Source organism: Bactrocera oleae, chromosome X (genome assembly GCF_042242935.1).
Source record: "Bactrocera oleae isolate idBacOlea1 chromosome X, idBacOlea1, whole genome shotgun sequence".
Lineage (NCBI taxonomy): Eukaryota > Metazoa > Arthropoda > Insecta > Diptera > Tephritidae > Bactrocera > Bactrocera oleae.
Window position 1 is genome coordinate 28,907,900 of NC_091541.1, and position 13,837 is coordinate 28,921,736.

Below are 13,837 nucleotides of genomic sequence, written 5' to 3' on the forward strand. Positions count from 1 at the left end.
AAAATTAAATTTGGTGATGCCAGATTTATATTATTTCATTAACATTCATTATATATTAACAGAACATCTGACAACACTAAAAGGATGTTTAGCCTAATTTAACTTTAATAAATTCATTCTTAACAACAGGTATCGCCTTTGTTAAGCCATCTGCTAACATTTCGCTTGTAGAAATATATTTCAGCTGTAATGACTTATATTGCAGCTTCTCTCGTATAAATTTCGCTTTTATGTTCACATGCTTTATAACGAACAAGCGCACATTCAGCATTTCGCTTAGTTTTAAAAACCCACTTCGAATAAATTGCTCTTTTGCTTTCAGCCAGATTCGAATTTGAAATTTGATAAAACGCAATTTCTAACCAAAACACACTCAAATATGCGTAAGTATTTCAAATTCCATATTTCTTCCGGACTTCGACTATTACCTCTACTGCCGTATTTGCAATTCCCGTTCTGCTCGGGCGTATATGGAGCTGGTTTTTGATGAACCACATTTACGCATACATTTTATAAATTGTGAATTACAATATTCAGTGCCATTATCTGTTCTCAGCACTTTTATTTTATGCTCTTACGGTATACAATGCAACCATTCTTACTTGCGTTGTTGAAATTAATTCCAAGCGTTGAACCTTCGATGCCAAAGCTCAAAACTGTCAATAGTTGTCATTACTCTTCCAGTTGGCACAGTCTAGTTTCTTCAAATCATTTTCTGCATGCGACGCACCGACAAAAATTAGCGCAAGGGTTGGGAACATGTTCCACATTTCGAATATTGGTTTCGACCTTTTGGTTGTTCACATTTAAAACTATGCTGACTTCACCTAAACTATTAACAGAAACTCGCTCTTTGTTCACCAAAATTACTTCATTAACCTCTGCCGCTCTCAATTTCGAAAGTAATTTCAGATCGTTTCAGCGGGTATATGCCGGACTGAATATGTGCACGAGCAAATGAATGTATCAAAATTAATCTTATAGGGTGATCTAGGGATTTGAGATTCCCTACTTTTTTAAAGAAACAATTTAATGAGAAATGTTTATTATCAGTCGAAAGAACATTCTTTGGCATTTACTTTTTGAAGATTATCTCTTTCAAACGTTGGCCGCGGCTACGTCCCAGACTGTTCATCCGTTAAGTCCCATTTTCTATTATTTTTTGGAGCATTTCGACTGGTAACTGGCGAATGACGCGCGTGATGTTTTGCTCCAAGGCCTAAATAGAAGCGGGATTGCCCGCATAGACTTCAGACTTTACATATCCCCACAGGAAGAAGTCTAACGGTGTGACATCACACGATCTTGGTGGTCACTCGACCGGCCCAACTGTTTTCTCAATAAATCCATTGATTGATGCGGTGTATATTAAGTGGTGACGTCTTGTTGAAACCAAATGTCGCCGAGATAACGAGTTTCAATTTTAGGTATCAAATAGTCGATTATCATGGCACGATAACGGTCGCCATTGAGGGTTACGTTCTCACCCGCATTATTTTTGAAGAAATATGAACCGATGATTCCACCGGCCCACAAACAACACCAAACCGTTATTTTTTCTGAATAAAATGGCAGCTCATGAATCTCTTCAGGTTGCTCTTTATCCCAACTGTGGCAATTTTGTTTGTTTACATACCCATTTACCCAAACAAGGACCTCATCGGTGAACAAAATTGGGCTCAGAAACGTTGGATCATGAGCTCATACTAAATTCAATGCCAAAGTCAAACTCGTACATTTTAAAATTTGTTCAGTATTTTAATCTTATATTGTAATACCTGGTATGCATCCCTTGGCATGTACGTGGGTGTATAAAAACATATTCAATATATTTACATAATTCACTCTTAATATCTGTACTCTGCCTAAATGAATTTATGCAAAGAGTTGTTAGGAGCTTCCAATCAAAAACTTAAGCTCATTTATTCAGTTTAATCATCCCTTCTTTAGTGCCCTCAACCTATGCCTATGACAAGTGTGGGCGATCGATTGGACAGAGTAGACGCGTGCAGCATACGGATACACCACCAATGTTGTCTTCTCATTGCAATGAGGATGTTGCGGGTGCCAAATGTATACGGACTTCCACCCACATAATATAAATGCGTACATGATACTTATAATGTAGAGGCCGCAACAACAGGATGTAGCTGTGTACCCCCTATCGAACAACACACAAAAGCTTCTTGCGAAGCGGAGAAACCGTTCTGCTTCTAGCAACGGCGAACAACAGGTGCTAACTCAAATTTCTTTAGCACATTTCTTAGTAATATGTCGTGCAACACATGTTGTATTTACCTAAGGCACCTTTGGAGTCCCTTTTAACTTCAGCACTTATGCGCACTTGATTATTAATCAATTTTCAGCACAATGCACTGAATGTACAACAACTAAAGCAAACAATGAAGAGTATATGTGTTATTTATGAAAAAACATTAATAATATAATCAATACTAATTATACTGCATGCAACACATTTGTATGCACATATTATTCCTACGGGGATTTTGGTAACTAACGGAAAATAACTTTTTATTTTGAGTTTGATTTGTATATTGAATCTTGTATCTTTATCACACAAACAATTTCGTCTGCATGAGACACCGTCATTTAACCACTGCCACAAGCATTTGTACGCCTACAGTTAAGATTTAAAAAAATATATGATTACCAAATACCTAAATTTACCATATAAATATTTGCGTTTATTCCGCTAATGCTACATCCATGAAATCTCTGGGAGTTCAGGCTTTATCTTCAGCTGTAGTGTGGACGACTGCGATTTGCACAATACCATAACAAGCTGCACTGAACGACCGATCCGATCTTTTGACGGTGTCAAAAGCAAATTTATATTGGTATGGTGTCATTTCATATAAGGAATATTCCGGTAAGTAAAGCGTATATTTATATAAATATTCAAATTGTAACACTGTTTAAGAACAAATATTTACTTATATGCTCAGAGGCTGGAACTATTGAATACAGATTACGATTACTTGAGTCCGTTATCATGATTAACCGGAGCACTTGTAATCAGCTGCTATAATTAATTATTGAAAAAAGTCATGATTATTTGCTAATTACTTAAAACAAAATTAAAATTAGAAGTAATGGTAAGGACTTCTTATTATTCATGTCTACAACAATTGCATATATTAAACATTTACGAATCAATAAAACTTCGCAGTAAGAAAGTATGTATTTGTAAACGCTCCGAGAAGTGTTTTGTCCTAAAAATGGGACCCAACCTAAACAAGCTTATTATTTTTAATTTAAATCGTTTCTAAATCAATTGACTTTTCCCATACATTTTACATGGGATTTTTAATCTGTTGCAATAATTTTTTTGTTATTTTATAACCAAATAAACCTACTACTTTGAGCAAGTGAGTTTCTAGTACAAGGTTTCTCGCTCTACAAAAAACAGGTCGGAAGAATTTTTTTCATTAAAACCTTACTTTAAAAGTTATATGGAGTTAAAGTTACAAGAAAGGATTTAATTCTAGTAAATAGCTAAAGTGTCAAAAGAAATACGTCTACGAATGAAAATCTAAAAACGAAAAAATTTTTACTACCTCTCACTAGCATAGAATGCAACATATTTTTATTTCTTTATATATTGTAATCATCATCTTCTTATATAGAAAAAACCTTAACTTCGGTGGCACCAATACAAAAGTTTTCAGATTGTGTGGCGGCTATATGTCATAGTGACCCGATATTAGCGGTTCCCGGGGAGAAAAGGACGTGTGCAAAATTTCAGATCGATATCTCCAAAACTGAGGGACTAGTTCGCGTATATACAGACAAACGGACTTGCATACGAACGGACAGACCGACGAACATGGCTAAATCTACTAATCTCGTCATGCTGATCATTTAAATATATATTTCATAGGGTCACCGACGTTTCCTTTTGTGTTTTACAAACCGCGATACACTTAATATACCCTGTTCAGGGTACATATAAGAACAATTAGTACTCGTACAAGTAGTAAACTCATATTCATGGTTCGAATCCTGGCCAAATATTTGTTTTTAGCAATTTTTTTAAATTTTTTTTTATTTTGCTGTTTGTGGTGCGCTTGCGCGTTAGAAATGTGCGTATGCATGCGTTTATTTGTATGTAACATATGTTAGTTATACGTATTTGTCAACTTGATGCTAACAGAAACTTTGTAAAAGCGTCAATTTATATTAAAGGAAATCAAAAATAGATGATATCATGGAATTTTCGGGGTTTTTATACCGTTATACTTACCACGCCTTCGGCACAAACTCTCCGCTTTCGAGATATAGGTACTATCTAATCACTGAGAACCCGAACTGGTCCATTGAAACTGCGCGCGCTAATCGAATCGATACAAATTTGTTTCCTAGATTGGTACAACCCTTTTTCATGTTCATGTGAAGTTTGGTAACCAGTTGTCAATTTGTATGTGTATAGCAGTTGTTTGCTTATGACGCGAAAAGTATGTTTGGTTTTTGCATGAAAGTTTGTGTTTCCATTGGAATCACGGCTGCGGAATCGTTGAAAATGTTGCAGAAGTATTTTGGTAAGTCAACTTATCATGTATTTGAAGGCCACAAAGAATTCAGTGAAGGTCGTGAAGCATCGAAAACTTGCTTCATAGTCGTCCATCAATCTCTGTTAATGACAATAACATCGACAAAGTTAAAGAAGGATTGCTTGTCATGTTGGCATCAGACAGATTTTCTTTCATTACATAATTAAGTGAGTCTACGATCTATAATATACAGAAATTATTAAGATACCAAAATATTATTGTAAAGCATTCGGTTTCTTCGAAAAATGAATATGAATTCTTACTGAACATTTTGTATTACAACGTTCTGCAACACCTGAAAGTATTACACCAACTTTGATCCGTGCAAATTGCGAAGGTATAAAATGTTCGGTTATAACCGAAATTAGCCCTTCCTTACTAGTTTTATTTTCATCGATTCCATAGGAGCTGCTCGGCGAATCGATCAACAGAAATAAGCAAGAATACTGTTGGTCATTTCCTTCTTTAGCGAAAACTTTCACCATGCGCATTTGATGCGGCTAATATTCCCATGAAAATTATGACATAGGTACTTTTGCAAAAGCCACCACAGTTCTTTTTTCTGCTTTGCTCAACTTTCAATTGAAAGCTTCAACCAACTCAAGCTCGCGAATCTGTAAAGCCTACAAAAATTCCTTCTTTTAATTTGGGTTACTCATTCGAGGAAATTTTTATTTGAGATATTGATAGCCTGCATCTTTCTTGTTCATATCTTTTGGCTTTTGGTAGAACTTTTACAGGTTCGCGTTTTTATACTCTCGCAACCTGTTGCTACAGAGTATAATAGTTTTGTTCACCTAACGGTTGTTTGTATCACCTAAAACTAATCGAGTTAGATATAGGGTTATATATATTATATATAAATGATCAGGATGAAGAGACGAGTTGAAATCCGGGTGACTGTCTGTCCGTCCGTCCGTCCGTGCAAGCTCTAACTTAAGTAAAAATTGAGATATCTTTATGAAACTTGGTAGACATGTTTCTTGGTACCATGAGACGGTTGGTATTGCAGATGGGCGTAATCGGACCACTCCCACGCCCACAAAACGCCATTAATCAAAAACAAATAAATTGCCATAACTAAGCTCCGCAATAAGATACAAGACTGTTATTTGGTACACAGGATCACATTAGAGAGGGGCATCTGCAGTTAAATTTTTTTTTTTTAAGTGGGCGTGGTCCCGCCTCTAATAGGTTTAATGTGCATATCTCCTAAACCGCTAACGCTATAATAACAAAATTCACTGGAAGCAAATTTTTTTAGCACTTCTATTGGCGATGTGAAAATAGTTGAAATCGGGTGGCAACTCCGCCCACTCCCCATATAACGGTACTGTTAAAAACTACTAAAAGCGCGATAAATCAAGCACTAAACACGCCAGAGAAATTAAATTTCATCTCTGGGGTGGTATGAGATGACTTTATAGGAACCGCGTTCAAAATTATACAGTGGGCGTGGCACAGCCCACTTTTAGGTGAAAACCCATATCTTGAGATCTGCTTAATTGATTTCAACCAAATTCGGTGCATAACGTTCTTTTCATGTTTCTATGTCACAGTGCGGAAATGGGCGAAATCGGACTACAACCACGCCTACTTCCCATATAACACCATTTTAAATTCCATCTGATTCTTTCACTTTCCACTATGCAAATCAGACAACAATGACTGTATCGGGATAAAACTTTGCGTGAATAATGCGATTAAAGTATGCCACCTTGTGGCCAAAAATTGTTTAAATCGAACTAAAATTGTTTAAGCCCCTAAGTACTAAATATGTGAGCCCCAGTGCCTATAGTTGACCTTCTACCGAAAATATCACTCAATCCACAAAGAAATCTCAAACGAGTATACTATTTGACTTTGCGAGCGTATAAAATGTTCGGTTACATCCGAACTTAGCCCTTCCTTACTTGTTTACCTTAAATTTATTATACTCTCACCATTTGCAAAGATCAAAAGCGAAGAAATACTTTCATATACCCACTACATATTACACTACTTTTAGCATTACTCTAGTATAGTTGAAAAAATATTTCCACACAGTTTTATAAAAACAACTCGAACACTGAAAGACATATACGACAAAAAGTCTGCTAGAATAACGAAAATTAGGTTTGTTGTATATGCGAACTGCGAAAAATCGTGAAACCGCTTAATCCAATTTTGGCATTACGATATATCATCACCAGAGATCCGTGATCTTTATTTATAAAACTCACAAATTGACCGATATACTCTTATACAGTATGAAGTAACCTGAAGTTAGATAATCTTTAAATGAAGGCCAGGGGAAGTTTTGAGCCGATTTTACCCATTTTTGAACACAATCACATTATAATAAGGAAAAAATTATCTCTGATTCTCAATAATATATCTCAGGAATGTACCTATATTTTCAGTAGATATCAGTTATAGGCACAGTGGTCCACATATTCGGTATCTGGGAGTTGAAAAGTTACCATAGTAGAGTATAAAACCAAATTTATGAAAATTAATAAAAATTCATATCAAAAAGTCTATACCTGATTGAAAGATCGTCCAACAGGTACAGATTCAGAGTATTAAAACCTTCTTTTTTATGACATAATGTTTCGAAGGAATTTATTCCCGAATTTTACCTTAACCCTTATGTTAGTAACCGGGTACCCGGGTACCCACCGCGGTTTATTTGTGTGAATAGCTTAAAAAAAATTCAATATTTCATTTTAAGCTCTCAAATCATCGTTTTTTAACTTAAAAGAAAGCTATTTGTGAGTTCATTTAATTGATTTATTTTTTGTTTTAAATAAGCTTAAACTCTAGCCATCCCTATTAGCAGCTGGGTACCCGGGCACAGTGGAAAGCATAGAAAACAAATTGTATATACTCTCTATCAATGCATGCAACTAAATTTTATAAAAAAAAAGAAATATTACACTTTTGTTTATAATTAATGACATTGAATACATTGTACACGATTAACTGAGTGCTAGTCACACTCAGGTTGGTGACAATTGGAACAGGCCTTACGCCGTCTTCTTATTGGCAAAGCATTGCAGACATGACAAGATCCTGTTACTTTTTTCCTTCCGGTTTTATCTTTTGGAGTCTCTGGACCAGGATTTATCACGACTGTTTCTGTCAGTATATGGCCTAATACACTTTCAATGGCAATCTTTGTTGAGAATTCGCCGTGCGATGTTCAATCATCGGCAATGCTAGTTATTCACTTAGTTTACGCATAAATTGACGACGTTCTCTCGTTTTTTTGACAATCATTTTATTATTTTCATAATAAATTATATATGCCGCAAATGAAGAAATATCTAGCATGTTGAAGAACATTGCCATTGGCTATCTCGAATATGGTCGTTGACTGGTGTATCTCCGCACCATTTGGTACATTGTGTCAACTCCATCTTTATATTTATTATAAAAGTTTATTATTTCTGGTTTTCGTTTAGCGTCATCACCAACTGATATATTTGAATGCATTGTAGATATCAGAATGACAGCTTTATATTTTTTAGGAACGTAGGAACACATGGTAACCTTTTCGTGAAATCCAAAAACTGTCGAATACTGCTCCCTTGTCTTATTTGCTCCCATAACACTAGGGATGTAAGGTTTATTCTTGTTTAGCGTGCAATAATGGTAATATTCCACCACTGATACAGTAGTAAAGAAGTTATCCATGCAGATGTTTCTAACACTACCTCGGCACGGAGTCGCCAATTCTTTCACTACTCTTTCACCTTGATTTTTTTCTCGAGTATTGTCTGTTTTACCAGTTTACATAATCCCTTGCAAAGGATATGCGTTTTCTGCATCACAAATCCACCAGATCTTTATACCGTGCAACAATGGTAATATTCCACCACTGATACAGTAGTAAAGAAGTTATCCATGCAGATGTTTCTACCACTACCTCGGCACGGAGCCGCCAATTCTTTCACTACTCTTTCACCTTAATATTTTTCTCGAGTATTGTCTGTTTTACCAGTGTACATAATCCCTTGCAAAGGATATGCGTTTTCTGCATCACAAATCCACCAGATCTTTATACCATACTTAGCTGGTTTCGATACAACGGATAAGAATTGGAGTGCCACATGTCAAATATATGATCTGTATTCGAATTATTTGCTCATTCCTTTCGGTTGCACTTAACCTAATAAATTAAATATTATGTGATAAACGTCGTAAATAATTATAATTATATTATACAAAATTGTAATTTAAATATTTACAAATGTTAAATATATGCAACGTTTACTTACCGAGCATAGTCAGCTCTCGATAATTGTTCCATAGCTTTATTTTTCACTGTCAAGAGAACACCAAATGAAACACGTCTGATCCCATCAAAAATCTGTGACATACTAAAAATCTCTTTTGAACGGCATCTGCTGGGCTCCGAACAATAAAAGCCGGTCGACTACCTGGGTTGTCCCAAATAGGTTTCAGATGTCATTCACGATTCTACGTTGTTATTATTATTATTTTTTCTTTAAATTGTCACTGACTATTATTATTTGAAGAAAAAATTTTGATAAAAGACGTCAGTAAAGTGGGTTGCTAACATAAGGGTTAACCACTTGTTATATTTTTTTCTCTCCCCTAGAATTTTCAGATATAACTTCACCTGGGTGAATTTGTTCGTCTATTCAGTTTTTGTTGTCTTTGTATTCAGTAATTTTGGGTTTAAATAATTTTTCTGCGTCTATTTGAGCTTGCCACGTAAATTGTCATGATTTAATTTATTATGAAAAATATCTGTTGCTTTAAATTCTATTACGGAATGTATAGTCATTATTATATTGTTGTGCAGCTCTCAAAATCGTTTCTCAGTCACTCAATTATTGTAGAATGAACTATTTTTTTATACCCCGAACAGAGTATATTAAGTTTACCATGAAGTTTGTAACACCCAAAAGGACACCTCTGATATATATGAGTATATCGTAAATGATCGGCGTAACGAGCCGAGCTGACTTAGTCTACCCCTCTATCTGTCCGTCTGTATAACCGCGAACTAGTCTCTAAGTTACCCAGATATCGGTCTGATATTTTGCGCACGTCCTTTTCTCACCAGGAAACCGCTCAGTTGCCGGAACCGCCGATATCGGACCACTATAGCATATAGCTGCCATACAACTGACTGATCAAACACAATTCTTGCATAGAAAACTAATTTTTTTGTGAAGGTATCTTCAAAAAATATGCCAAAGATTATTATCCAGAGCTTCGCTACAATCTCCATAGAAATGATTCAGATCGGACAATTATAGTCTATAGCAGCCAAACAAATGGTCGATCCAATTCATGTATGGCAACCTTTTTTATGTGACGAAGTATTTTCACAAAATTTTACATAGATTATTATCCAAGGCATCGCTACAACCTCAGAAAAATAGATCAGATCTGACGATTACAGCTTAGAGCTGCCATTCAAACTGATCGATCAAAATCAGAATAAAGATCTTTTAATACCCTTCTATGCTATAAAAAAATACACTTGTGAGGGGTGTTATAGCTTCGGTAAAGCCAAATTAACATTTGTTCTTGTTATATCTGATTATTGGTATTACTTGGTTCATTATATGATGTGATTTACTTCACAGACAGATTGAACAAGTTCCAAAACTTTTGCTTTAATATTTTACTTGTATTCAATATTTATACCCTGAACAGGGTATATTAAGTTTGTCACGAAGTTTGTAACATCCAGCAGGAAACGTCGGAGACCCTATAAAATATATATAAAACTGATCAGCGTGATGTACTGAGCTGATTTAGTCATGTCCATCTGTATCGTTATGAAATTTTGCACACATCCTTTTCTCCCCAAGAAACTGTTCAGCCATTAAGTTTGCCAAGCAGTTTGTAACATCAAGCAGGAAACGTCGGAGACCCTATAAAATATATACATAAATGATGAGCTTGACGAGTTGATTTAGCCATGTGCCCGTCTGTCTAAACGCGAACTAGTCTCTCAGTGTTTGAGATATCGTTATGAAATTTTACAAGGCCTCCACGATTAATTAATTGCAGTCACCTTTTGATTGAATACATTTTTTCAGAGTAGTCAATAGATTGTATGATATTCTTGTAGGTTCCTTTTATCTCCGAAGTTTAGAATTATCTCGTGAATTGAAAATTTATTTTTATATAATATAATTTGTTGTTTGAAAATGGTTTACAGGTTTTTATTTCCTGTATTCGATTATTATCGCTACTCTAAGTGGAATTTAGTGATTCATTGTTCTGCGATTGACTCATTGGATATAATATTTTATTGAAAGCCCGACATTGCATTTACTACAACATCGTTTTTACCAGGTTGGTATACAAATTTTGGAGCAAATTCTTTTATTAATGAGTGCCATCTCTTCATTTCTGAATTAGGATTACGGGTTGACAATTCAATTGTCAAGTGTTGATGACCTGTATGGATTTCGAGATTCGTTACACCATACAGGTAATTACGAAGATTCCCACACAATAGAGTATACTTCCTTTTCATTAGTGGGATAATTTCTTTTAATTTATAAGGAATGTTTGAAATGAAAGTAATAGGTTATATCCTTGGGAAAGTACAGGGCTTCTTACAACATTAGACCCGTCCGTAGTTAATACAAATGTCCCAGAATAGTTTGGTTGAATCAATTCCATTTTCGACGCTAATTGTTATTTATTAGATGCAGAAATGCCACTTTGATCTATGTATGTCTATGTTTTTTTCTTGGCATAGAAATTTTTCAAAACTCTACAATTTTAAAAAAATTTTATTTCGTGTTATTACGGAAAAAGCTGTATTTTCGAAATCATTATCAAACATTAAAAGTTGATGTAATCGTGACACTAAGTCGTCGCTAGAAAAATGTTTTGCCTCACTCAAATTTTACATAAATATGTTCGTATCTGGAATTGGATAGCAATTGAAAACTTTTCTCCCCAAGGAAAAGTGTGATGTGTTCGATATACGAAAAATATGGCACAAACCATACCACTCTTTTCTCACAATAATACAAATATTTATCGGTCAATATTTCTGTCAGTTTATATAAGGAATTATTTTTCACTTTTTAGTTTGAAGTGATTTCAAAGCGTTTTTTTTTAGTTTTTTAAAACTGTACTTATTTTTAATTTTTTAGTTTACTGTACTTAAAAGGCATGTTTTTTAGTATTTTAAACAATACTTATTATTTAGCCAAAAGTAGTTTTTTCACTTTATTTAAGGATGCGTTTGAGTAAATTTGTTAATCAAATGACAGCATGGATCGTTGATGCTTTTAGCTGCATAGCTTTAGGGACATTTTGGGATAGTATCTGCTTTGAGCTTCATGGCTTTATAGTCGTTGTACGATTTCGTCGATTTTCAAAGTGGGTGATAGGAATGGCTGGGTAACCTCACATACCAAATTTGATTGACATTGGTTCGATTGTTTCTGAGATATAGGATTTCACCTAAAGGTTGGTGTTGCCACGCCCATTTCAAAATTTCTACACCTCCTCCTAAAAAGCTCTTCCCTACCATCTTGTTTGTGAAATTTAATGCTTATGGCGCATTTATTTCGTCAGTTATCGCACTTTTAGTATATTTTAACATAACTGCTATATGGAGAGTGTGCGTTTTTATTATCTGATTTTGCTTATTTTCAAAGCTTATAAAAAAGGGCTAAAAGGACTTCCTCTCAGCAAATTTGGGTGAGTTAGCTTTAGCGGTTTGGAAGATATATACATTAAACAATTTAGGGGCGGGGTTTCGTCCACCTATAAAGTATTGGGAAACTGTTATCAAAGTATTGCATTGTCATCGGTCCTTGACATGTCTGCAAAGTTTAAAGTCGTTCAAACTTCTGGAAACCGGTGAAAATTGAGATCTAAGATTCCATTACATACATACAACCCAAGCTAATAAAAGCGTATTAAAAAAGTAACGATAACATATACAAAGTTTAATGCAAATCAAAAAAAAAACAGAAAAACGAATTTACTTAATTTTTTTTATGAGAAATTTAAGATTGTTTTTCGACATAAGCTGATGATTCTCAGCCTGTTAAAGAGGTAGCTACATGTATGTGGCTTTCTAATCGTGCATCCCTTAATCTTGATCGATGGTCAGTTTTGATTCATTTCATGGTTGTAAATAATTGTTTGCAAACATAAAAAACAGAATAATCAATCATTATCAAGAAAGAGTGGAGGCCGTCTGCAGAAGTTGCCTCCAATTTTTCCACGAATTGGCAGGCGCTTAATTATAGCAGAAGGAACAAATACCGCTGTGGAATCTAATGACGTCATCTGAGATGTCCATGGAGTCAATGTCAGTGACAAGACAGTATGAAGTTGCCTGAAAAATTACTGGCTCAAGGCTAGAGCGATGGTAAAACGCAATTCTTAAGTGCTAAGCACCGTAAGGCTTGATTGAAGTACATCAAGAAAGTGAACACTTCAACATCGATGATTGAAGGAAAGTTACTTGGTCCGATGAAACCAAAATTAATCGAATAGGATCAGATGGGTGGTCATGGACATGGATTGGCAAACAGGTTGGTGTACAGGACCGCAACATATATCAAGTGATGAAATTTGGAGATGAACTTGGGGATGCTATATTGATATTCTGGAGAACTCCTATCTTCCAAGTCTGGATATATTCGGAATCGAACGTGGCGATATTTTCATGGATGATAATGGTCGGAAACATCTTTTGCCTCACCGCGAGAGTGCCTATGGGACAGTGTCCTGTTAGGACACCTACAGGGTTGCAAATAATGCGTTAAAAAAAAACAATCTGCTCATTCCCATCCTAATCGAATGTGGGAGGGTGCCCTTTCTAGCGAACTGATTGGCTTTATAATTTCCGACGATTCCGGTGTGGCCAGGCACCCAGACAATTTTAATATAGAGGAAGCTTGGCACTACTGCTTGTGAGGTCATGCACTCCTTGACTTGCTTTGAGCTCATTGTCAAGGCCTGTATAGGAGTGGATGCATACCTCCCTAAAAGAAGCCGTAATTCATTGAAGTACATGTGCTGCTACCTTAATTGCTGCCAATTCTGCTTGAAAGACACTACAGTGTTCTGGCATCGGACACATCGGATATCCAAATACAGGTACTTTTTTCAATAGCCTTTGTTGGCAGATAACGGGTTAGGCGTGTCAAGCTGTCATGTAATTTTTGTTTAATATTGTGTAATATTACATCACGGAAAGACGCCTGAACAACGTTTGCAAATCGAAAATTCACGTTCTGTAAATGTGTTTCGCGCGCTTG

General features: G+C 35.4%; 1 protein-coding gene across 5 annotated transcripts in view; it reads left to right on the forward strand.

Moving 5' to 3' along the window:
- LOC118683427 (uncharacterized) overlaps positions 1 to 13,837 on the forward strand; it is a 134,675-nt gene that overhangs the window by 3,206 nt on the left and 117,632 nt on the right. For 4 of the 5 annotated variants that reach the window (XM_070112294.1, XM_070112297.1, XM_070112296.1 and 1 more), the window contains exon 2: positions 2,749 to 2,890. In XM_070112294.1, the coding sequence (XP_069968395.1) occupies positions 2,861 to 2,890 (30 nt within the window). In that variant the 5' untranslated portion in view covers positions 2,749 to 2,860. Of the gene's footprint in view, positions 1 to 1,950; positions 2,234 to 2,748; positions 2,891 to 13,837 lie in introns of all 5 variants that reach the window. The other variant, XM_070112295.1, reaches the window with a different exon arrangement.